This window comes from Polypterus senegalus, chromosome 11 (assembly GCF_016835505.1).
Source record: "Polypterus senegalus isolate Bchr_013 chromosome 11, ASM1683550v1, whole genome shotgun sequence".
Lineage (NCBI taxonomy): Eukaryota > Metazoa > Chordata > Cladistia > Polypteriformes > Polypteridae > Polypterus > Polypterus senegalus.
In genome coordinates, this window is record NC_053164.1 from 17830757 (window position 1) to 17855939 (window position 25183).

Genomic DNA, 25183 nt, shown 5'->3' on the forward strand with positions numbered 1-25183 from the left:
TTAGGGATTTATCTTCTAAAATCTGGACTTTACATTTTATGATGAACATCCCTGGAATCATTTTTTGTTTTTTTGTGTCTCAAACTGTTTACAGTGGGTACGGAAAGTATTCAGACCCCCTTCAATTTTTCACTCTGTTATATTGCAGCCATTTTCTAAAATCATTTAAATTAATTTTTTTCCTCATTAATGTACACACAGCACCCCATATTGACAGACAAAAAAGAATTTTTGAAATTGTTGCAGATTTATTAAAAAAGTAAAACTGAAATATCACATTGTCCTAAGTATTCAGACCCTTTGCTGTGACACTCATATTTAACTCAGGTGCTTTCCATTTCTTCTGATCATCCTTGAGATCACCTTCATTTGAGTCCAGCTGTGTTTGATTATACTGATTGGACTTGATTAGGAAAGCCACACACCTGTCTATATAAGACCTTACAGCTCACAATGCATGTCAGAGCAAATGAGAATCATGAGGTCAAAGGAACTGCCTGAAGAGCTCAGAGACAGAATTGTGGCAAGGCACAGATCTGGCCAAGGTTACAAAAAAAATTCTGCTGCACTTAAGGTTCCCAAGAGCACAGTGGCCTCCATAATCCTTAAATGGAAGACGTTTGGGACGACCAGAACCCTTCCTAGAGCTGGCCGTCCGGCCAAGCTGAGCTACCGGGGGAGAAGAGCCTTGGTGAGAGAGGTAAAGAAAAACCCAAAGATCACTTTGGCTGAGCTCCAGAGATGCAGTCAGGAGATGGGAGAAAGTTGTAGAAAGTCAACCATCACTGCAGCCCTCCACCAGTCAGGGCTTTATGGCAGAGTGGCCTGTCGGAAGCCTCTCCTCAGTGCAAGACACATGACAGCCCGCATGGAGTTTGCATAAAGACACCTGAAGGACTCTGAGATGGTGAGAAATAAGATTCTCTGGTCTGATGAGACCAAGATAGAACTTTTTGGCCTTAATTCTAAGCGGTATGTGTGGAGACAACCAGGCACTGCTCATCACTTGTCCAATACAGTCCCCACAGTGAAGCATGGCGGTGGCAGCATCATGCTGTGGGGGTGTTTTTCAGCTGCAGGGACAGGACGACTGGTTGCAATCGAGGGAAAGATGAATGCGGCCAAGTACAGGGATATCCTGGACAAAAACCTTCTCCAGAGTGCTAAGGACCTCAGACTGGGCCGAAGGTTTACCTTCCAACAAGACAATGACCCTAAGCACACAGCTAAAATAACAAAGGAGTGACTTCACAACAACTCTGTGACTGTTCTTGAATGGCCCAGCCAGAGCCCTGACTTAAACCCAATTGAGCATCTCTGGAGAGACCTAAAATGGCTGTCCACCAACGTTTACCATCCAACCTGACAGAACTGGAGAGGATCTGCAAGGAGGAATGGCAGAGGATCCCCAAATCCAGGTGTGAAAAACTTGTTGCATCTTTCCCAAGAAGACTCATGGCTGTATTAGCTCAAAAGGGTGCTTCTACTAAATACTGAGCAAAGGGTCTGAATACTTAGGACCATGTGATATTTCAGTTTTTCTTTTTTAATAAATCTGCAACATTTTCAAAAATTCTTTTTTTGTCTGTCAATATGGGGTGCTGTGTGTACATTAATGAGGAAAAAAATTAATTTAAATGATTTTAGCAAATGGCTGCAATATAACAAAGAGTGAAAAATTGAAGGGGGTCTGAATACTTTCCGTACCCACTGTAGATTCCAAATCCGATAGCATTGCAGAGTTATACTGTTTGGCACAAGGTGCCCCTCTATTTGGAAACATTTATTCTCCTGAACCTAAACAAGCATTGCAGTTGCAATTATAAATAAATATTTCTTTTATTTTTTTGTGCACACTCTTTATTTTCAAAATTATTTTTCATGCCAATCCTTGAAACAATTTCTGTTTAACACTAGACACAGACAAAACATTACATTTTGTACAATAGATTGGGGTTTTTGTGCTACAATTCACACATCTCCTGCCTTTGGTTGACTTGACCTACAAAACATAATTGTAAGAAATAGGTTTAGAAATGTGAGAAATATGAATGGAGCTGAAAAAGTTAATTAAAACTGTAGATTTGTAGTAGTCCAGCGTTTCTCAACCTTTACGTATTTGCGACCCGAATTTTCATAACAGTTTTAATCGCGCCCCCCTACCGTTTTTTTTTAAGTAGCCCACTAATACCAATTTGTTCTTTTCTAATTAATGATATATCATAGATGCATATTTTATTATACCTACTTTTATCAACATTTATCTAACTCTATATTTATTTTTCTAGATATATTTTTCATATTTTTGATTCTTGTTTTCTTTTTTTCCACATCTTCTTGCCCCCTTTTTTGTTACTTCGCGCCCGTCCCACAGTTTGAGAACCACTGTAGTAGGGTAATATGAATTCTGTTTTAGCATCTGTCCACCCTAACAAGTTTTATTTCCTCCCTTCCCTTTTTAGGATGAAGTTGCACATACAGTCACTGAGAGTAGAGTTCTTCAGAACACAAGGCACCCTTTTCTAACTGTGAGTATGTGATGAAATTACAATCTCACCACAAGTTGCTGTCTGGATGTGTTTATAGTGTGCACATCAAGTACAAGTGGAAAGTGCGTAAGCTGACTTAATTCTGACTCATGACTCTGGTCACAGCACTGATCAGTGACACTCTGCTCCTGCTGAGATTCCTTACTAAGAAAGTAGAGTGAAGAGTCTTAAGATGTGTTGCCATAAAGATTTTTACTGTAGTCATGCATGGATTGTTTTTTTTTACTCAAAGGAAAGCAGTTGCTTTTCCCTTAGGTCATTTATTCAAAATAATTACTATAAAACCTATTAGTAACTTACAAATTTGACAAAATCCATTTTTTTCCTATCCATAACTTGTTTTTTTTTTTTTTCGTTAATTTTTTTAGACACTAAAGTATGCTTTCCAGACACATGACAGACTTTGTTTTGTGATGGAATATGCCAATGGTGGAGAGGTAAGTTATAAACAGTTAACTTGTTCATTAAATACGAACCTTGCTCATACTTGCTAAATTGTATAGTTTGTAATTTTTTTCATCTAATGCCCCATTTTCATGAACTGCGTCAATCTAAATGGGGTCATGATGTGTTGTGTTCTATTTCCTTAAACAGTAACATAATAGCCAATTTTGCCGTGCTCATTATGTGTGTTTTATTTCTTATTTGATCTTAATTATGATTTACGTTTTCCTCTGTCTAGATATTAACCTAGCAATTAGATTTTAAATTGCACATGAAACATGGTGGTTATTCTTTTTAGCACTTCAAGATTAATTAATTGAGTTAATAAATTAACTTGGTTTATTTATACTACGTTAAATTAATCAATAACATCTTTTTCTGTATGAAAGATACTGTCTGTACTCTGGGTGGGGGCTGTCAGTTTACAACTTTAGTTTTAGTTGGTCATGAGAGGTGGGAAGTAACAAAAAGGATGTAATCATAATATTACAAATTCCAACTGTAAGTATTTGTAGAACGTAAAATGGCAAGTTATTAAATAGTTTAATATTTCCAGTGTTAAACAAAAATTTAGGCACATTGATTGGTGATTATTTTTAGGAGAATTTTAGCTACATTGCCATTAAGTTGACTGCATACATCCTTCAGGACTCTTAAGAATCATGCTGAAAAAATGTATGCTCTTATGACAGGGCAACTGAAATATAATTGTTTCATGTAGATAAATCCCAGACAAGATTATTGTGACTGATTGAAAATGTTTTGAGCAGTTCATTTAAATTAAGAATGATATAATTCATGTTGCTCTTATAGAGTTAAATTTTATTAAAAAAATATGAATACCTATGTATAAGTACACAATATAAAATAAGACCTTGCATAATTTAATTTATTTTACATCAGCATGAAAGAGCATAATAATAGTGATTTTTGCTAGTAGCACCCTCTGGAGGTGAGCATGCCTGGATGCCTCCTTGAGCTCATTGAAGGAAAAACAAAAAGGGTAGTTTTTGTTTTACAGTTTACACTGATTTCAATGGTAAGACATTTTTGTATCCCTTTATAAATCACATAGAAGTTAAGAATTGGCATCCCTTCTCATGAAATACAACAAATGTTTCCTCTGGCAATTTTTGAAAGCAAAATATTTTTTTTCATTACTAACAACTGATAAAAATAAAAGAATAGGACGATATTTGTAGGACTTTACGAACATTAGGGATTTGAATGCACATATTTGACAACCATTGGTATTCTGTCTTTAAATGTCCCCAGCTCTTCTTTCACCTTTCAAGAGAACGTGTTTTTACTGAAGATCGTGCTCGTTTCTATGGGGCTGAGATTGTGTCTGCTCTAGAGTACCTGCATTCAAGAGATGTTGTCTACAGAGACCTTAAGGTAAGAGTTTACTTTTTATTGTCATTTACTCAGTTTGGCAGTATTATAGCAATGTAATGTTTAAAAAATGCATTGAACACTTATTGTGTTCCTTCTGTGTAGGTGTGTGTGTGTATATATATATATATAATTCTTTTACAGATAATACCTGGCATTGACATCACAGCACTTACTAACCAAGATAAAAGGACTAAACATAAATGTTGCTTTATTTTTAGTGTGCAATCAGTAACTGTTTAAAATTTAAGCATCCATCTGTTCCTTTTCTTAAGCCACATATCCAGGGCAAGGTCCCAGAAAACATTGGATGCAAGACAGGAAGAATCCCTGAATAGTGCACCAGTCCATCGCAGGGCGAACACACATGCACACAAACGACAAAGCCAGTTCACTTAATTTGCATGTCTTTGGGACAGTAGGAGGTAATAGGAGCACCAAGATACAAATCTATGTAAACATTGAGAGAACATGCAAACTTCACACAGGAAGCACCCAGGACATGAACCTGAGTTGTCTTGTTGTGAGGCACTTCGGTTGCATCTACAATGTAAAGATAAATTTATTTTTTAGGTTGTTTTGAAGACACAGTATCAGAAATGCACAAAAGATTCATTTGTTTTATCGATTTCTGTAAGGAAACTGTACCGGTACTTAAAAATATATAACCCATTCTGAATAAAGTAACTTTTTGGATGAAAAAAGTTATTATAAACAAAATAGAATTAGACAAAAAATGTATTAAATTGGCAAAACATATATTGTTTAGATTATTCTATAACTGTCGTGTGTGGAGATTGCTAGATTAATTTCTGATTCTAAGTTAGCCTGGTGTAAGCCCATCTATGTATGTGACCTGCAGTGGACTGGCATCTTATTCAGGTTTGGTTTCTTTTTTTTATAGGAAATTTTGGTTGGTTGGACATTATCTGTCTTCTTGCAAACCCACAGGAATTTGTAAACCTTTAATTGTAATGATTGTTTTCAGAAACTAGATGGACTGATGAAAATATTTAACCAAATTGTAAGGGGGTGGAATGTAAAATTAAAAAAACAAATTAATGTATTTCCCAAACATTGCAGTGCATAGCCCTCCATTTAGTAAATTTATTAGCATCAATTTTGTCTCTTTTGCAGCTTGAGAATTTGATGTTGGACAAAGATGGCCACATTAAGATTACAGACTTTGGCCTTTGTAAAGAAGGCATTACAGATGGAGCCACGATGAAGACTTTCTGTGGAACCCCAGAGTACCTTGCCCCTGAGGTAAGATGTGACTAACATTATCTGTTGGCCTTATTGAATCAGTTATCTTAAAAATATTTATTAGTATATTTTATCTGCCTTGAAAAACATTCAGCTGATTGATTTAAAGTATCCTGCATAACTAGACAGTTGTAGCTATAAAGTGTGTTGCTCCATCTTGGGTTCTAAAATATTTAGTAGACAAAGTCACTTTAATAAAAGGACAAATGTATGCTTGTCCATCTGGTTGATAAGTCTCTGTCATTCCACTAGATGGTGCATCATAAACATTAACACTGCTATTATGGGTCTAATACCAAATGACATATATCAGAGGCATAAGGCATTGCATGGCACACTTCAGATGTTAATGATGCAGCCTACGTTGATTACTTTAATTTCAACTCATATTAGACAAGTAGCATAGCTAGTGTAATATTAAATCTTGAAGTTGAATGGAAACTGATTTTGTGCTTGAAATTTTCCTGAAAGAAAAATAAATGATGAAAGTAGTCATTTTCTTATTGCATTGTGCATATGGTGGTCTTGCAGCTGTTGATGCAGTCATCTATTTAGTGAAAACAAAAGGCAATAAGAGCATAAACTGATAGCAAAAAATCGTTTTGGAAAAAGATCATACACAGAATTTTATTTATTTATTTATTTTATGATCTTGTTAAAGTACTTTGAGACAGTCTCTTTTATTACAGAAATGATATTGTTTTGTAGGTAGCATTAATCACTCTTCAAGAAAATTCATTTGTTTTCCTAAACTGTAGCTTGGCGTTGTTAGGTGACACAGTAACGAAGGGTATTCACTACTGATATGATTCTCTCAAGAGGTGGACACTAGGAAAATATTTTTTACATTTTTGGCTACAATGATAAATTTCATTGTTGAAATAGGTTCTTGAAAGATAAGATAAAGTTGTTCTACAGTCCAACTCATTAATGAAATACATATGGTCTCGCTCACTTTTATACATCTGCTCATGGTTACATTACTAAAGCAATTATATTTAAAGCAAGAGTCATCCTGTATTTCACAAATTCCTTCATTATTAAACATTATTTCTCGCGTGCGCGTCTGTGTGTCTCTCTCGCGTGCGCATCTGTGTCTCTCTCTCGCGCGCGTCTGTGTGTCTCTCTCGCGTGCGCATCTGTGTCTCTCTCTCGCGTGCGCGTCTGTGTCTCTCTCTCGCGTGCGCGTCTGTCTCTCTCTCGCGTGCGTGCGTGCGTGTGTCTCTCTCGCGCAGGCGCACGCGCTCTCTCGCCCGCGTGTATGTGTGTGTGTGTGTGTGTGTGTCTCTCTCTCTCTCTCGCGTCTGTGTGTCTCTCTCGCGTGCGCACGCGCGTCTCTCTCGCCCGCGTGTATGTGCATCTCTCTCTCTCGCCCGCGTGTATGTGCATCTCTCTCTCTCGCGTGCGTCTTTGTGTGTCTGTCTCTCTCTCTCTCTCTCTCTCTCTCTCTCTCTCTCTCTCTCTCTCGCGTGCGCGCGTCTCTCGCTCATACACGCGTCTCTTTCGCCCGCGTGTATGTGCGTCTCTCTCTCTCTCGCGCGCGCGTCTTTGTGTGTGTGTGTGTCTCTCTCTCTCTCGCGCGCTTCTTGCGCACACGTGTGTGTCGCTCTTTCTCATGCGCCTGTGTGTGTCTCTCTCTTTCTCGCGCGTCTCTGTGTGTGTCTCTCTCTTTCTCGCACGTCTGTGTGTGTGTCTGTCTCTCTCTCTCTCTCGCGTGTGTGTGTGTGTGTCTCTCGCTCGCTGCACAGGGAGAGACTCAGCACGTGTGGAAATCATCTGCGCGCACAAGCCGAATGGGAAACTGGCTTGTTCGTATACCGAGTCTGTGGTCGTGAACAGATGCAAAAGTTTGGCGAACGTTTTGGTCATAAACCGATCTGTATGTGTTCCGAGACATTCGTGAACCGAGGTTCCACTGTACTCTAGAGCAATGAGGCAGCAATATATAGTACAACTATGCCTATCTTTTCACCCTCTTGAATTTCTTTAAAATTGAAATCTTGAAATAATCTACATAGGGTACAAACTCCTGCAGGTTTGCCATGTAAAAGAATTGCTCCATTTAGACACAGATTTCAAGTTAAATGACAGACAGAACCCGATAGTTCTAATGAATATATTTAAATTTCTCATTTTCATCATTGAGTAGTGATTTCTTTATGGGTGAGTATATAGAGAAATCATTTGTTATGAGTTTCATAGGACTCAATGGAATGGGCAGCTGTGGTCTCAGATTCTGTATGTTTTCCTTTCTATATTCTCAGGTGTTGGAAGACAATGATTATGGCCGTGCAGTAGACTGGTGGGGGCTAGGTGTGGTCATGTATGAAATGATGTGTGGTCGGCTTCCCTTTTACAACCAAGACCATGAGCGACTCTTCGAGCTTATTCTTATGGAGGAAATACGCTTCCCAAGAAACCTCTCTCCTGAAGCGAAATCTCTTTTGGCTGGATTGCTTAAGAAGGACCCCAAACAAAGGTATACAGGATATTTAAACTATTGGTTTTTAATGAAACATAGATAAAGACACATGAAGAAGCAGCTACATAGCCATCTGTGCAAGTTTGGTCTTTTTTTTTTTGTTTGTTTTTGTTTAAGTGCTCAAAGTATGCAATGGTTAGGTCCTAGTACTCTATGCTTTTGTAAATTTAATGCTTTGTCGATACTGAAGGAAAATTACACAGATTTCCATAAACCTCATTTCATATGCAGACAAACCTTATGAAATCACAAAGGAAAAATTCACACACTTCACAATTCAACCCTCTTGCTGTATGCAAGATAGCATCATTTCCATCCATTATCCAATCCGCTATATCCTAGCACAGGGTCACAGGGGTCCCAATCCCGGCCAACATATGGCGCAAGGTAGGAAGAAATCCCGAGCAGGGCGCCACCCACCGCAGGGCACACACACACTAGGGACAATTTAGGATTGCCTATCCTGCATGTCTTTGGACTGTGGGAGGAAACCGGAGCACCCAGAGGAAGCCCACGCAGACACGGGGTGGACATACAAACTCCACACAGGGAGGACCCAGGAAGCGAACCCAGGTCTCCTTACTGCGAGGCAGCAGCGCTACCACTGCGCCACCATGCCGCCTAGTGTCTGTAAACTTAATTCTGGTAATGAGTGAAACATAAAAGTAGTTTATGTAAATTCTGCAATTACAGGCTGTATGGCCTATAGATAGTTTTCAGGGTAAATTTATAATGCATGTGCATTTAACTTGCACGTTTTTTATGAACTCTGGCAAGTAAGAGAAGATACTAGCTGGAGACAGTAATTTCTCACTTTTTTGAAGGAAATAACCTGGGCAGGGTAGACCTCATTTCCAATAGAACCTAGTGAGAAATGGTGTGGTGCATTAACTCAAAAGGGAGAGTTATTTGTATTGACAGTAACACATGACATTGTAACACTATTTAATATAGGGGTACTCAGTCTAATTAAGGTACATTTTTCCAAATGAGATCTATGGGGCCTGACTGTATTTCACCAGAACAGAGCAAAGTCCAAGTTTATCTTGATCATCAGCAATGACAGCCTGTGGTAGTTAAGGTGCATTTTATATATTGATTCATACAACCCCCAGTTTTTCTAAATTGACAACTTGACTTCCATAAAAGTATTTAATTATGTTATAAAACAATATTACAGCAAGCAAGACATCTTACTTATTACTTAAAAGATAATAATAATAATAATAATACATTTTATTTAATAGGCACCTTTCTTAACATTCAAGGCCACCTTACAATGAAATGAAAAAACAATAATAAAATGTAAAAACAAAGAGGACGATAAAATCAAATAGCAGTAAGATACAGAGGTAATAGCAAACATCAAAGATATCAGGCAGTAACAGTGTTAAATTCAGTGCAAGTCTGTAGGAGATCAGAAAGATAAGAAGGAGAAAGGTTGTGGAGAGCTTTAAATGTTAAGGGCAGTATTTTGTATTGTACTCGGTAGTTACACAATGAGGAAGTGAAGTTGGGAGAGAACCAGTGTAATATGTTCAGTGGATTTAGAACAGGTTATTATCCTAGCAGGAGAATTTTGAAGAAGTTGTAAGCAATGGATAAGTTTTTGTGGGATACCAGATAGAATAGCATTACAGTAATCTATATGTGAGGTGACTCGGGCATTAACCAATACTTCAGTACTGTGTTGTGTAAGAATAGGACAAAGTCTAGAAAGGTTTAGGAGGTGGAAGAAGGCAGTCCAAGAAATGTTACTTATATGAGAAGAAAAAAGAAAGGGCACTGTCTAGAATGACACCCAGGCTCTTAACCTGGGAAGTGATGTTTGTGTTAATGTTGTTACTTAAAATAGAAGAATGGTTAACCTTAGCGAGTGTAGATTTAGAACCAATGAGGAGCACCTCAGTTTTATTACTATTTAATTGGAGAAAATTGTGAGTCATCCATGACTTTGTCTTAGAGACATGCCATAAGAGTATTTGGAGGGAAAATAGAAGTGTACTTAGTGGGTAGATAACGCTGTGTGTCTTTAGCATAACAATGAAATTTAATACTGTGGTGTCGAGATATATTACCTATTGGGAAGATGTAAATGACAAAAAGAAGCGGCCCCAAAACCGAACCCTGTGGAACTCCCCGAGTAACGACTGCATTTTCAGATTTAAAGCCCTGTACTTGAACAAATTGTGTCCTATCAGTGAGGTAGGAAGAAAACCATTTGAGGACAAGGCCATAGACTCCAAAACTAGCTAGTCATTTCAAAAGTAGCTGATGAGATATGGTGTCAGATGTGGAGCTGAGGTCAAGAAGTACAAGAAATGATAAAAGTCCTATGTCAGCTGCCTGGAGAAGATCATTTGAGATTTTCTCTAGGGCAGTTTCTGTGCTATGTTTAGGACATAAACCAGATTGAAACTGTTCAAAAAGGTTTATTTTTTGAAAGATGGGACTGAAGTTGGGAGGCAACTACAGTATCTTTTCTAGAACTTTAGATATGAATGGAACATTTGAAATAGGCTGATAATTGTTGACGATATTCGGATCTAAGCCAGGTTTTTAAGAATTTGAGTAATTGAGGCCATTTTTAGTGAGAGGGGGACCGTGCCTGTAGTAAGTTCGGAGTTAATTATAGTAGTTATCATGAGGGAAATATGTGACAGACAGGACTTAACAAAGCTTTAAGGCATTTGATCCAATTGACATGTGAAAGAATTAGATTCTGTTTTAAGTTCTGAGATGTCATTTGCTGTTCATAAACTGAAATCTGAGAATAAGGTGGTTGGTAGGGGAATATGGGTGATAGTGGAAAGTAGGAAGCAAGTTGCTGGTGGATTTTTTTTTTCATTTTTGAGTTTAAAAAATCCAATAAAGTACAGCAGTATTTAACAGAGAGGTTATGGTGAGCATCATTTTCTGATGTATTGTGATGGTGTCATTAGCATATTCATTGTGGGGAAAAAAAGAGTTCTAGTATTTTTCCGTCCTATATTGACAATGTTAGAATAGTATACAGTTTTGGCAACAGAGAGAGCATTTTTGTATTTTAACGTATGAAAATATAATAACTCCACTTTCATTCAGTAACTTTGTGCAAGTGACAGCGTTCACAGGATTATTCCAGGTCACTTCAGTTTGTTCTGTTTTGAAATGTTATTTTCTTCATATTTCACCATGTAAAGCCAACTGTGAACGAAACCCAATGGGTCTGATTATAATGTTTTAAGTAGCCATTTCTAATGGTGACATCTCATATGTTAAAATATATACTCAGCAAAAAAAGAAACGTCCTCTGACTTTCAACTGTTTTTACTTTCAGTAAACTTAATGTGTAAATATTTGTATGAACACTAAAAGAGTCAACACCATAAGACATAAACTAAAAATGTTTCACAATGTGTCCCTGAATGAAGGGAGGCTCAAAATCAAAAGTACCAGTCAGTATCTGGTGTGGCCACCAGCTGCTTGAGGTGCTGCAGTGCATCTCCTCCTCATGGACTGGACCAGATTTGTCAGTTCTTGCTGTGAGATGTTACCCCACTCTTCCACCAAGGCACCTGCAAGTTTCTGGACATTTCTGGGGAGAATGGCCCTAGCCATCGATCCAAATCGATCCCGCTCCAGGGTACAGGCCTTGGTGTAACGCTCATTCCTTCGACGATAAACACAAATCCGTCCATCACCCCTGGTGAGACAAAACCGTGACTCATCAGTGAAGAGCACTTTTTGCCACTCCTGTCTGGTCCAGCGAAGGTGGGTTTGTGCCCATAGGCGGCGTTGTTGCTGGTGATGTCTGGTAAGGACCTGCCTTACAACAGGCCTACAAGCCCTCAGTCCAGCCTCTTTCAGCCTATTGCGGACAGTCTGAGCACTGATGGAGGGATTGTGTGTTCCTGGTGTGACTCGGGCAGTTATTGTGGCCATCCTGTACCTGTCATGCAGGTGTGATATTCGGATGTACCGATCCTGTGCAGGTGTTGTTACACGTGGTCTTCCACTGCGAGGATGATCAGCTGTCCTTCCTGTCTCCCTGTAGCGCTGTCTTAGGCGTCTCACAGTGCGGACATGGCAATTTATTGCCCTAGCCACATCAGCAATCCTCATGCCTCTCTGCAGCATGCCTAATGCACGTTCACGCAGATGAGCAGGGACCCTGGGCATCTTTCTTTGGGTGTTTTTCACAGTCGGTAGACAAGTCTCTTTAGTGTCCTGCGTTTTTAGAACTGTGACCTTAAATGCCTACTTTCTGTAAGCTGTTAAGGTCTTAACGACCATTCCACAGGTGCATGTTAATTAATTGATTATGGTTAATTGAACATGCATGGAAAACATTGTTTAAACCCTTTACAATGAAGATCTGTAAAGTTATTTGGATTTTTAAAACATTATTGTTGAAATACATAGTCCTGAAAAAGGGACGTTTCTTTTTTTGCTGAGTATATTTTAAAGTCACTTTGAGATCTCATTTACTGTATATGTTAAGTAGTTTTGAGCCATGTATAGCTTCTCCTTTGTACTTCAGACCAATTAGGTGGTAGTTCATTTACTTCCTAATTATTTATCCTTTTTTTGCACCTAGTTCTTTCACAGGTACGTGGAAGCTAGACTCAAGTGTACTATGTTAAAAATGGTTAGTAAGTAATTTAGTTAATAAATTTGGCTATTAAACATTATATGTATAACTTATATGTTTAGGCAGGTGGCTTTTTACTTTTCTATATGAAATGACTGAATCAGAGTGAAAAAGTTTTTAGATTGACCTCAGGTTATTTTGTATGTTAATACAGACTAATTTTGGTAAACATTTTCATCCATGTAGATTGGGAGGCGGGCCAGATGATGCCAAGGAGGTGATGAACCACAAGTTCTTTACTGCAATCAACTGGCAGGATGTGATTCTAAAAAAGGTAATAATTAAATAAACTAGTTATAATGCCAGACAAAGCTAAGAGCCCATCTGTCCTTGATGCAAATAGATTACTGTAATGACTTGTAAGGCGGGAAAGTAATTTGTTTTCTGGGCAGTCTTTGGTACTGCCTAATTCTTTTGCAAATTTTGATTTAATTTAATTATGTTATTTAAATTTTCGTATTGTGCTACAAAAATAGTTGAAAGAAATAATGTAGAGTACAATTAAATCTCATTTTTTAGTGTATGATTTAATGGAAATGTGTTTAAGATACAGTACCAGTCAGAAGTTTTAGAACACCTCAATTTTTCCATTTTTTTCTCCAAATTTAATAATTTTAAATGCAATGGATGACGTAAAATGGTGAAAAGGTAAGCAGTAAATTGCCAGAGGTTTAAATCTAAAGTTTAGGTTAGCAAAAACTGAAAAAAAAAAAATTTCAGAATATTAGAAATGGGCCTTCATCAGGGAACAACTAATAGGTTACAACCTACAGTTGTTCTGCAGCAATTAAAGTAAATTACACCTTGCAAGTTGAAGCAAACAACTTCTGTTGATTACTTTAAAAGCCTCTGTCTGTCTTAAAGCAGAATTTGATTTAATTTACTTTAATTGAATTAAGTTTATATTTTAGGTTTAGTACTGCTAAGGATAAATATGTAAGCATATAAATATCACATCACTTTTTGTTTATTCAAACAATGGATATACAGTGGTGCCTTGGTTTGCGAATATAATTCGTTCCGGAAATGTGCTTGTAATCCAAAGCACTCGTATATCAAAGTGAATTTGCCCTTAAGAAACAATGGAAACTCAGATGATTCATTCCACAACCCAAAAATATTCATATAAAAATGATTAATAAAAAATATAAAGTAAAAATACATAAATCAAATTAACCTGCACTTTTCCTTTGAAAAGAATCGTGGCTGGTGTTAGGGAGACAAGAGAGAGGAGAGAAAGAAGAGGAAGGTTATTGTGTGGACGACTTTCGCTCTTAACTAATGGAATCACTGCTGTATGTTGGCTCACTGGAGTATTTTTCTTTTTTTGTGACTTTAACAAAGAAACCTATCAAATGACAGTTGCTTTTGCCTGAAGAGTCACTACACTTGGACACAAAATAAAAACAAAATGCTTTATGCACTGTTAACGTTTCTAAACTCTTTTGGGATCTCCTCCACCCCACCCATGCCAAACCCCCGACCCCCAATGGGATTACATGCGGAAGAGCGTCCCGAAGCAACCACAGGCTTCCAGAGCTATATATATATATATATATATATATATATATATATATATATATATATATATATATATATATATATATATATATACACACACACACTGGTGCTTGAAAAATGTGTAATTTTCGATCATTTTCCTTAGTAAATAAATGACCAAGTATGATATTTTTATCTACTTTTAGGACTTGAGTGAAAATCTGATTATGTTTTAGGTCATATTTATGCAGAAACAGAGAAAATTCTAAAGGGTTCACAAACTTTCAAGCACCACTGTACACTTGCAAGAACATGCAAACACCACACAGAGAGAACATGGATAGTGAACCCTGGTGTCCTTCTTTGGATACAACAGCACTACCACTGTGCCATCATGCTGCCATATATATATATATATACACACACATATCTATACATAAGGAACATTATGCAAGTAAGAATTTAAGTGTACCTTGATACTGCCTGAATCTCACATTTTTACACAAAAGGTATTAAAGCCTGGAATGAAGTCTGGCTAGACTCTTGTGCTTGAGGCAACAGGCCTTCTCTGCTTCACTGTGCTTCTCTTAAGACCCCTGTTATCATACACAGCTATATATTTATTTGTTTAATGTTTTAAGGTTAAGTGATTCCAAAAAAGGATAATCTAATCAGTTACAGGTAAATGTAAAAAATTTGTTATCAGTTCTATAATAACACAATATTTATGATTGTTTTACTTTGTTGTATTGGCTTACAATTAATACAGTAACACATTTGTGAAACATGATGGCACAGTATTCATTTTTATTGTGGCTACTTGTATCTGTGCTGCAAACTGGTACTTGTTCAGTTGTGTCCTGCCATAACAAATGAAGAGTGTGAGTGGAATGCATTTATTTTAAGGACAATTAAATGCATGGAAAATGTAGGAGTAAGAATACGATCAGTCTAATGTTATAGTGTTCTTCCAACAGGACAGTCACAGAGATAAACACACACCTACAAATATGTTACTTGGCAAATAAACCCTAAATGCCATGACTTTATATAAATATACACAGACGTGTGTGTGTATAGATAGATAGATATAGATAAATATATAGATATATATAGACATTAACATGTTTTTCTTCTTCCTTCATTCCCTGATTAGTTTCCTGGGTGGAGTGCTCCTGCGTTAACTTGACATATTTATTTTCTGTTTGTGTGGGTTTTTTGTAGTTACTCTACAATTTCTCAAACTGCAAGAGATGCCTGCAGGTTGCAAACACTTAATATGCCCGAGTATGATTGAGTGTTACTGTATGTATGAGGATGCCTAATATAAACTAATGCCTTTCACAGAAATGGACACAGGCTGACAGTGTACAGAAATTGAACAGACTAGTTTTAATAAATGGTTGAATTGATATTAAATGCTTCAGATATTAGCTTTGCCTAATTTAGAAAAAAGTCTGTTTTTCAAAATATATCATAAACCCTATATCTTTATAGGATTATGCTTGTTTGTGAAAAATATTTTTACTGTCTGTATTTCTTGTCATTTCACTCTGCTTTTGGTAAAGGTCATAGTGGCAGCATACCTTGATTCCATTGGCTAGATGGCCCTTGTCTTTGGATATATGTATAACTATTGCTGGGAAATTAGCAGAGGTTCCAAAACCAGTCAGAAAATATAATCACTGTTTCTAGTGGGCTGTGTCAAGTATTACATATATCCTGAAGCACTTGCCTTAATCCATCTTAAGCAGCTGACAGTTATCTAAAATTATATTCTTACAATTAAACATAATGCATGGCAAAGATGATTATTTTTTATACTTATTTAGGCACCCTTGTGATCTTTCATATAAAATCCACCATTTTAAACTATAAATACATATAAATGTGCTCAAGCAGTACATTCTAGGAGAAATTATTTACACCCATTTCACCCTTTGCTCTGATTAATAAAATAAAACCATTTCAGGTGACTACCTGTTGAAACTCATCGGGAGAATGCCAAGAAGTGTGCAAAGCAGTAATCAGAGCAAAGGGTGGCTATTTTGAAGAAACTAGAATATAAAACGTGTTTTCAGTTATTTCACCTTTTTTTGTTAAGTACATAACTCCACATGTGTTCATTCATAGTTTTGATGCCTTCAGTGAGAATCTACCAATGTAAATGGTCATGAAAATACAGAAAACACATTGAATGAGGAGGTGTGTCCAAACCTTTGGCCTGTACTGTATTACAGTGAAATTCTTATGATTGCATTTTGCAATGCATGTAGTATTAAAATGCATTGCATATTCCTTTTGAACAAATGGTGCACTGCAAACATTGAGACTCCTGGAGAACACTAACTTGTGCCATATAACTGAGGTTGCAGACAAACTTAACATCATAACCTAATGAAACGTTAAACAGGAAGTAAAAAAAGAACGGTAAAAGTAGTACTAATTTTTTTTGAGTTAAATATTCTGGTAACGTAGCAAAATGAGAGGAGGAATAATGTAAATAAGTAACAAATTTAGTTAACAGCTATAGAAAGAGTATATGCCAACCTTATTTCTTTTTAAAATGTCCTTTATTAGGTTATAGTGTCAGTTGTATACGCCAAATCGCAATGCATTTTTTTTAATGCTTGTGACAGGCACCTTGGAATTGGGTGCTTTAAGAATGGCACCCTTGAGTGAGTGTATCACAAGTGACATTGTAGGCATTTGGGACTACATTTGCACTCTTTTGAATCGATTTCAATTAAATGATGTTTGTCAGCACAAATTTAAGTGTTAGACCAATAAGTCTGAGATACGGTATTGTCAACTTGGCCAGCTAGTGTATCTACATATATTGTATATGGAACAATGTGGCCATTGGCTAAAAAAAATATTGACATTTATCAAAATGGAGGAGAGGGCATAGTGATTGTATTAGGAGACTCAGTTCTAGTTTTGCAAGTTTACTTTTCTAAAGTAACTGTGTGCCAGTAGTATTCTGCAACAACTTCGGCACCTGCTGTAATGCTTTGTGTCCTTTGCTGAGCAGGTGCCGTGCATGAATGTTATGTAGCTGACGACAGCAGACTCCATTTTGCACTTATTATAGCTGGAGATATCTGGGCCTTCCTAAAAATAAAACCTCTAGTAGAAGGAAAGTTACAGCCCGGGAGCTTTTATTTATTTATTTTTTTAAGCAAAACTACTGCAGTAAATTCTTGGCTAACTAGACTTTTGTGTAATTTTGTTTTGATCTTTTACAGTTGTTTGCCCAAATGTTAATCTTTCTAGGAGCTCGTCTTGTCTTTTTGGCTCATTAGTTTCTGTCATATCACAACTTGACGCGATTTTCCTGTAATACTGTAATGTCTGGCAGTTAGGTGTGTATATGAAAGATACATTAATTACAAGCTGTCACTCTCAATGCAGCCTTCCTTTCAGGAAATAAGCAGTTCAGGCCAAGCAGTCTTTTACTATGGAGAAACCAATTCTGACAGGTTCTTTTAAAATTGTTAATGCTGGTGGTAAAGAATAAAGCAATAAAATTACATGATTTCAAATTAGGAATAAAGACTGGAATTATACATGAGGCTCCGTCATAAACTCAGTATTTGCTGACTAAGAGATTGGCTGCAGCAAAAACTTAAATTACTGGTGAACCGAAAACTTGCAAATGTAAAATTGTGGGATATATTAAATAAGCTACTTTCACACTGAATATCTCATTAATCTCCAGAACCAGAATAGAAATGTTTACATACAAAATGTGACAAAAAGCATTTACAGGGTCATAACTCAAGATATCTTGACCTGATTAAATGAAAATTTACAAACTCATACTGTGCATTGTCATCTTTTCACAGTAACGCATTGTGGGTTCCATGTTATTTACAGCTCATGTTTTCTTGTTCCCAACAGCTTGTACCCCTTTTCAAACCTCAGGTGACATCTGAAACAGACACCAGATATTTTGATGAAGAATTCACCGCCCAGACCATAACAGTTACGCCACCAGACAGATGTAAGTTATATATGTTTGAGATTATTTGTGAACTAGAGTATCTTGCAGTCTCTTGAAAAATGTTAACATTTTCCAATTAAAATGATACACTCATATTTGTGGTCATATAATGTTTTTACTCAAAACTTGCATGCTCAAACTAAAATGTTCCACATGTGAAGACAATTTTAGTTTGAGTCACCATACAATATTTAATTTATTATTCTTTAATCTGAAAGCCTTCACATGAATATTTCAGTCATTGTGGTAACACGTGTATTAACAAAAAAATATTGTATTTCAGGTAATAGTTTTGGCAACACATGTGGTAATGAAAATTTTAAATTAAACTTGCATAAATGTTGAGGGTCCTTCTGTTAATACAAGAGTAAATCAAAAAGTAATATCAATTTGAAAATTATGCAGTAACTGCAATGGATAGAAGCTGAAGCAGTACAACTCATGATGGCTGGCTTATGGGTAGTGGCTTATGGATTGCATTCCCACTGCCCAAGGAAATCTTACTATGGCATGTATTCCACTATGGTGCAATCCCACAGTGGAGTGTCCATGTTAGTTTGACTTTCACTTCAACTAGAGTAATGGCAGAGTGATGTTGAATTGTTTGAATGTGTCATACTGTATCAGCTTCTATCCTTTGCAGTTACCACATACAACATTTTCTGCAAAAACACCTTAAAAGTCTTATGTTTAGCACCTTAGCACCTTGTTTGGAGATTATTTTCACCATATTATATTGGTCGATTTGCCTCCGCTCTCTCCCCAGGATCTTTTACATCAGGGGTAGGCAGTGTTGGTGCTGGAATGCTGCAGTGGCTGCAGGCTTTTGTTCCATCTCAGTTTCTTAAGGAGAAGTCACTTATTACAGATGAAGCACTTACTGCTCAAGTTTCATTTTGATGCTTCATTTTAGTGGTCTCACTTGTTAAGGCTCCCCATCCTTAATTGCTTATTTTAGTCTTAAACTGTTGCATTCATTGTTTTTAATGGTTCCTTATTAGCAATAAGATGCAAATGACAATGAAGACAGTTCCCCATCAAAATTGTTTCCATTTACACCTGTGTGGGTTCATGCACTGTTTGGTTTAATAAAATACTTAAGAGAAAAATCTGACAGATTGAATATGATCTGTTTTAGGCTTCAAACATTGTAGATGATATCCTTGGAAAGAAAAAAAATCTACGATATAAGAACCCAATATTACAGACTAACAAACCATAAAAAATAAACAAGGACTTGGTTAGTTGGATGGCAAGAATTGGTTCCTAATTAAGCAATTGAGTTGAAATGAAATCCTGCAGCCACTGTGGCCCTACAGGACTGATGTTGCCTATACCTGCTGTACATCCTTCTTTGACTACAGGTTCATGATGCTATTGAGGTTGTACAGTAGTACAATTTGTACCTTCATGGGTTGTTGTATGGAAGGCCTTTTTCTTGGGTGATAGAAAACCATTAAATCATCTACGTGGATTTTTCTTGCCAGAATAAGACTGCTCGAGCTAAGGTGTATAAGAGGTTTCAAAGGTGATTAAAGTAATGTTGTTGGCTGAAATGCAAAGTTTTACTTATAGTACAAACCTCTTGATCCCCATGTTCTAAATAAAACCATGCTTGCAGAGAATACAATACTGTATGAAAGCAATCAAAAGATGATGCAGCAGTCCAAACTAGGCAATCAGGTGTATACTGTAGTGATGTAATTGTTAAAAAAAAGGTAAGACTTGACCTCAATAACATTAACACTATATGATATAACTTGAAATTTGGAGTTCTGGAAATAAAAATAAGCTATCTGGATATTAAATGTCATACTCTAGAAAATTTCTTAACCCCTCTCAGCTGCTGATAAACACATTCTTTATTGGATTGAATCACTGGCTTTGACTAGGCAATTACAGATCATATTCTTTTCATTTAAACCACTCTAGCATGCTTTTGACTATGTGGTTTGGGTCATTTGAAATTTGAAAGTCAGTGTTCTCCAAACACCCAGTTACATGAGGATTTTTCTCCCTTTCTGAACATTATCTCCATTTTTGCTTTTCTGTTAACAAATCTTTCAAGCAGCAATACAGAAAATCCCCACAGGATGGTAGAAAAGGCAGTGGGTATGTACTAAACATAGAGGCGCATATCAAACCATAGAATCTTCTTCCATTAGGTCTCCTAGTCCATTACGTTTTATACTTACAGTGGCGTGCAAAAGTGTTCAATCCCTTTGAAAATCATTATAATTTCCTGCATGACTAAAGATATGTCCACATATTTGTCCATTCAGTATTTTTAATGTGAACTTGTATGCTGTAACAATACATTTTCCAAGTCAAAACCAACCATCTTCTGTAAATACTTAACTGAAGATGAAAAACTTCATACTTCTGTAAATACTTAACTGAAGATGAAAAACTTCATAGTTAGTGTGTGCATAAGTATTCCAGCCCCACACATTAATAATTTGTCAAGAAGCCTTTTGCTGTAATGACAGCCTTCATTCTTTTGGGGTATGTCCCAGTTTTGCACATTGTTCAGGAGGGATTCTTCCTGATTCTTCTTGGCAGAAATGATAGCGATCCTCTAAGTTGGTGGGATGGCACCTCTGGACAGCAGTTTTCAAATAGTGGCACAGATTCTCAATAGGCTTAAGATCAGAGCTTTGACCTGGCCTTTCCAAAACATTCACCTATCTTAAAGCATAAGAGTTCACATTAAAAATACTGAATGGAAAAAATGTGTACTAATCTTTTGTCATGAAGAAAATAATGAAAACTTTCAAGGTGATTGAATAGTTTTGAACACCACTGTTATTTGTAAATTGTTGTTATTAGATACCCTGCCAGATGCACCGAAAAGACTGTTTTGCTTTTAAGATCCTGTGTAGCCATTATCTTATAAATTGCTTCATCTTTCCCATCATGGTTATGGAAGACTGTAATATCTTAGGAGTTGTCACACACGCCTTTGGAGGCTCCCTTAGTAGTGTCCTCCTCACCTAAATACTGAGTTTTAGAGGATTAACTACTGGAAATTCTGGTGTTTAAGGACATGAAATATAATTTGACCCTGTGCCTGAATGGTGTTGCTTTGAACATTCTTAATCTCTGGTTACTGTGAATGTTCTTCTGTTTTCTTATTGGCTACATTAGTAGCATTACTAGACACTTTTAGGACTATCCTGTGTAACCCAAACCCACGAGAAGTACCTGTTGTGACTGACATGTGTCTTCAGCGTATTACAAACAGGAAAACTATTGTTTTGTGCCAGAATCTATTTACATGTAACATCTGAAAAAGGTCTGTGATGATTTGACACCCGGCTGAATTTGGTTCCTTATAACCAACCATTGCTGGTGGGATGGGCTCTGATCTTTTGCAATCCAAATTAGATTAAGCAGTCCTGGAAATGTGCATAAAACAATGTGAACAATTATAAAAATAGATTTTTTCTGTTTTTATTTATGAATATTTGTGGAAAAAAGATATAATTTTGTTGTTACTTAACATTGCAAAGTTTATGTTGATCAATGGCATCAAATCGTTTATTAAGACTTAATATTGAAAACCATGAAGAAGCCCAAGGAGGGCATAAATATTTTGCATGGACTGTAGATTGCATTTCTGTTATGGCACTTACGTGGCATTTCTGTTTTTCTCCTCAGATGACAGCTTGGACTCCGAAGATTCTGATCAGCCAACCCATTTTCCTCAGTTCTCCTACTCTGCCAGTAGTATACGAGAGTGACCTTCTGGATTTTAGTGTACTCTAGCAGGGAGAGATAAGCGGAGAGACAAATTTCAGAACAACAGATAACCTTGTCATCACAAAAGACACGGGGAGAGACTGACAGTGTTCTTGGGACACCTTGTGTCCTCAACCCTGCCTTAATTGGTACTACACTAAAAGCAAATAAGAAAAAGTGACGCTGATAAAAATGCATACGTAAACCGTAAGACTGCTGGAAATACAGCCAAAAAACTGCATACTGGAAAGTAATTGTTCTTTGTTTAAGAAATTTTTCTGATTGTTACAGATTTTTGAAGCCATATTCAATTTAATACAAGTGCTCTTTGTTCCTTCTTGTTTGGCAAAACCAGCTGCTACCTGTCGAATGGTAGCATTTCTAATAGGAAAAGAATGGCTGAGATTCACAAGGATGCCTCTGTGAATGTAATGGCCGCTTATAATTTTCCCCTCTTGCTTAATAGTGAAACAGAAAGCAGGAGAATGACTTCTATTAGAACAAATCAGGGTATGCATAAAATTCATAGATCCTTCCCCATCCTCTTTTCATCTAATCAAAGTCTAAGCAATAGTCTGGTTGCAATAAGTGAACTAAAAAGAACAGCTTGACATCACTGAGGTTTAAAAAAAAAAAAAATACATAAAAATCCTAAAAGATGTTCTGACACATTTTGTAGGGTTTTATGCATATCCCTATGGAGGAGGTAACCTCCATTTTTTGTTTTGTTTTTTATATACACAAGACAAATCAACCAGAATTTCAATGGTTTAAAACAAAAAATACTTTGTATAAACTACAAGAAGATATTGTAAATGGGTTGAAATGTCTATTACTTGTGACAGTAGTTTAATGTCACGAATGTATCTCTTTTGGGAATCTTCTAAACTGGTATGTAATAGTGGGGAGGGTGGGAGGGGCTTGAACTTGTAAATGTAAGTCATCAGATATGTAGGGCTTTTTTTTTATTATTGTATTGTTAATAGCCCTGTTTGGGTATCTCATTTTTGAAACCATGATTAAGGTTACCTTACACACGGGTGTAATTTTTGCATCCGATTGTACTGAATTATCTGTTACAGAAATCGGTCATTAATAAGACACCTTTCTTCTAAATGTTATCCCTTTAATTAGTATTCTTTTCAGAGTACCCTTTCATTGAAAAATTAATAATGACTGGACAGGTTTATAAAAAAAAAAAAAAAGACAAGTTGCCCCCTGTTTTAGGCTGATGTTTTCTTCCTTTATGATTTGCAAATGACACATTTCTATTTCAGTGTAATTCATGAATTCTGGTTTCCACACGTACATCTTGGGGAGGTCACCAGGCTGCCCATTTTTGCTGTCAGAAGGACAAAAATCTGGCGGTTCATCAGTCCTCTTTTATTATTTATTAGGCAGATCAGCTGCGAATCTGGAAACATAATTACCATGCTCTCTCGATGTGAGATCCATTTAAAATGTGACTCTGGGCTGGTGTTGGCCTTGACAGATAAAACCTTAAAAGAAATAGACTAGAGGCTGTAGGCAGATATACAGGATACAAATCAAGTGTGAAGATATTAATAAGCATATGTGCTAGAACTGAATATCAAACAAGGTTAATTTAACTTAAGTTATAATATTGTTTAAACTGATGGTCTCTTATATCTCATTATTTGAGTTGTACAAATTCTACTTCACTGTAGAACAGCAAATGTGTCTATTTTTGTGACAAAACTTCTTCTGAATATTTTCAGAATATCGCAACATCCAAGATTACAACACAGATAAAAGTGTGGCTTTCAAACAGTGACATACATGTTAAAAACATTTTAACTATTTGTTTGAATGTGTAATTTTGAAGCATAGTTATAATTTGTATACCACGTTAACCTATTGTTTTAAGAAATTTGGTTCCAAGTTTGTTTGTTTTTTTTTTTTTTTTTATGTAAAATCTGTAGTCATTTAGATTTTTGACTTGGAAATCATGTGGTCCTGAATGGTGGCCATTTTTGGGAGGATCACCCAATTCTTGCCTTGAAAGTTTTGGATAGCTTTAAGTGTAAGGTTTAATACTAGATATGTCCAAACTTATCACATGGCTGTCATTTTTACATCTAAAGTGTAGTCATGTGTACGCCGGAAACTGCTCAGCACAACATTTTAAAACATTTCAATTTAGCGCAGAAGCTATCAAGTTATAATTAAAGAGCTCAGTTCCAAAATCAGCTAAGTACTAAAGATATATTTTGGAGATAAATAGCAAGTTTTGAAGCTCAAACATATTCTCAGCGCATGACCAACTGCATGAAATGTCACAATCACGTGTTCACAAAATTTTACCAAAAGGTATAATTAGCAGATTTTGGAACTCACATCTTCAATTTTCACTGAAATTTTTTGAAATGATTTTTCACCAAGGTCAAGATACCATCCCTTATTTCAGGGGTCCTCAATCACAGTCCTGGAAGGCCACAGTGGCTGCAGGTTTTTGTTCTAACCTGTTTTGCTTAATTAGAAAGCAATTCTTACCAATAATTTAATTTCATGGCTTGTTAGCTATCCTAGATTTTCTTCCCCTTTTTAAGGATATCATCCAAATGATCTGAAGGCTAAAATGGATGAGTAATTCTCAGTCCTTCACTTTTTTCTCTTCACTTTCCTTCAAAGTATTTAATTAAACCAAATAGTACACAATAAATACACACAGGTGGAAATGGTAATAAGCTAATTGGAGAAATGCTGCTCTCTTTTGTCATTTGCATGCTATTGCTAATTAGGAGCAATTAAAAAACAAGACTACAGCTGTTTAAGACTAAAATAATCAATAAGGGTTCAGAAACTTTACTACGAGTGAGACAATTAACCCATTTATGCCTAAGGAGTTTGTGCATGAAATGCACATATGTTGCGTAGAAAAATATAAGGAACAAGAATTTGAAGAGAAACAATTATTACATTCCATTGTTGAGTTATGTGGCGTTCCAAAATTGGAACACTAGGCAAATCCACTTCTTACATTATACCTAACGTATAAAATTACCTGACTGTTGTTCCACTAATGGAACTCGAGGCATTAATGGGTTAAAGTGAAGCAGAAGTGTTATTTGAGCAATAAGTGCTTCTTATTAAGCAGTTGGGTTGGAGCAAAAACCTGCAGCCACTGCGGCCCTCCAGGACCGTGA

At 36.5% G+C, this 25183-nt stretch overlaps 1 protein-coding gene across 3 annotated transcripts in view; it reads left to right on the forward strand.

Moving 5' to 3' along the window:
* Positions 1-23237, forward strand: part of akt2 (v-akt murine thymoma viral oncogene homolog 2) — a 137355-nt gene extending 114118 nt beyond the window's left edge. For all 3 annotated transcript variants that reach the window (XM_039768107.1, XM_039768109.1, XM_039768108.1), the window contains exons 7-14: positions 2463-2528; positions 2918-2986; positions 4269-4391; positions 5526-5654; positions 7919-8133; positions 12956-13043; positions 18173-18275; positions 21936-23237. In XM_039768107.1, coding sequence (XP_039624041.1) covers positions 2463-2528; positions 2918-2986; positions 4269-4391; positions 5526-5654; positions 7919-8133; positions 12956-13043; positions 18173-18275; positions 21936-22018 — 876 coding nt within the window. In that variant the 3' untranslated portion in view covers positions 22019-23237. The remainder of the gene's footprint in view (positions 1-2462; positions 2529-2917; positions 2987-4268; positions 4392-5525; positions 5655-7918; positions 8134-12955; positions 13044-18172; positions 18276-21935) is intronic.
* Positions 23238-25183: the final 1946 nt, after the last annotated feature.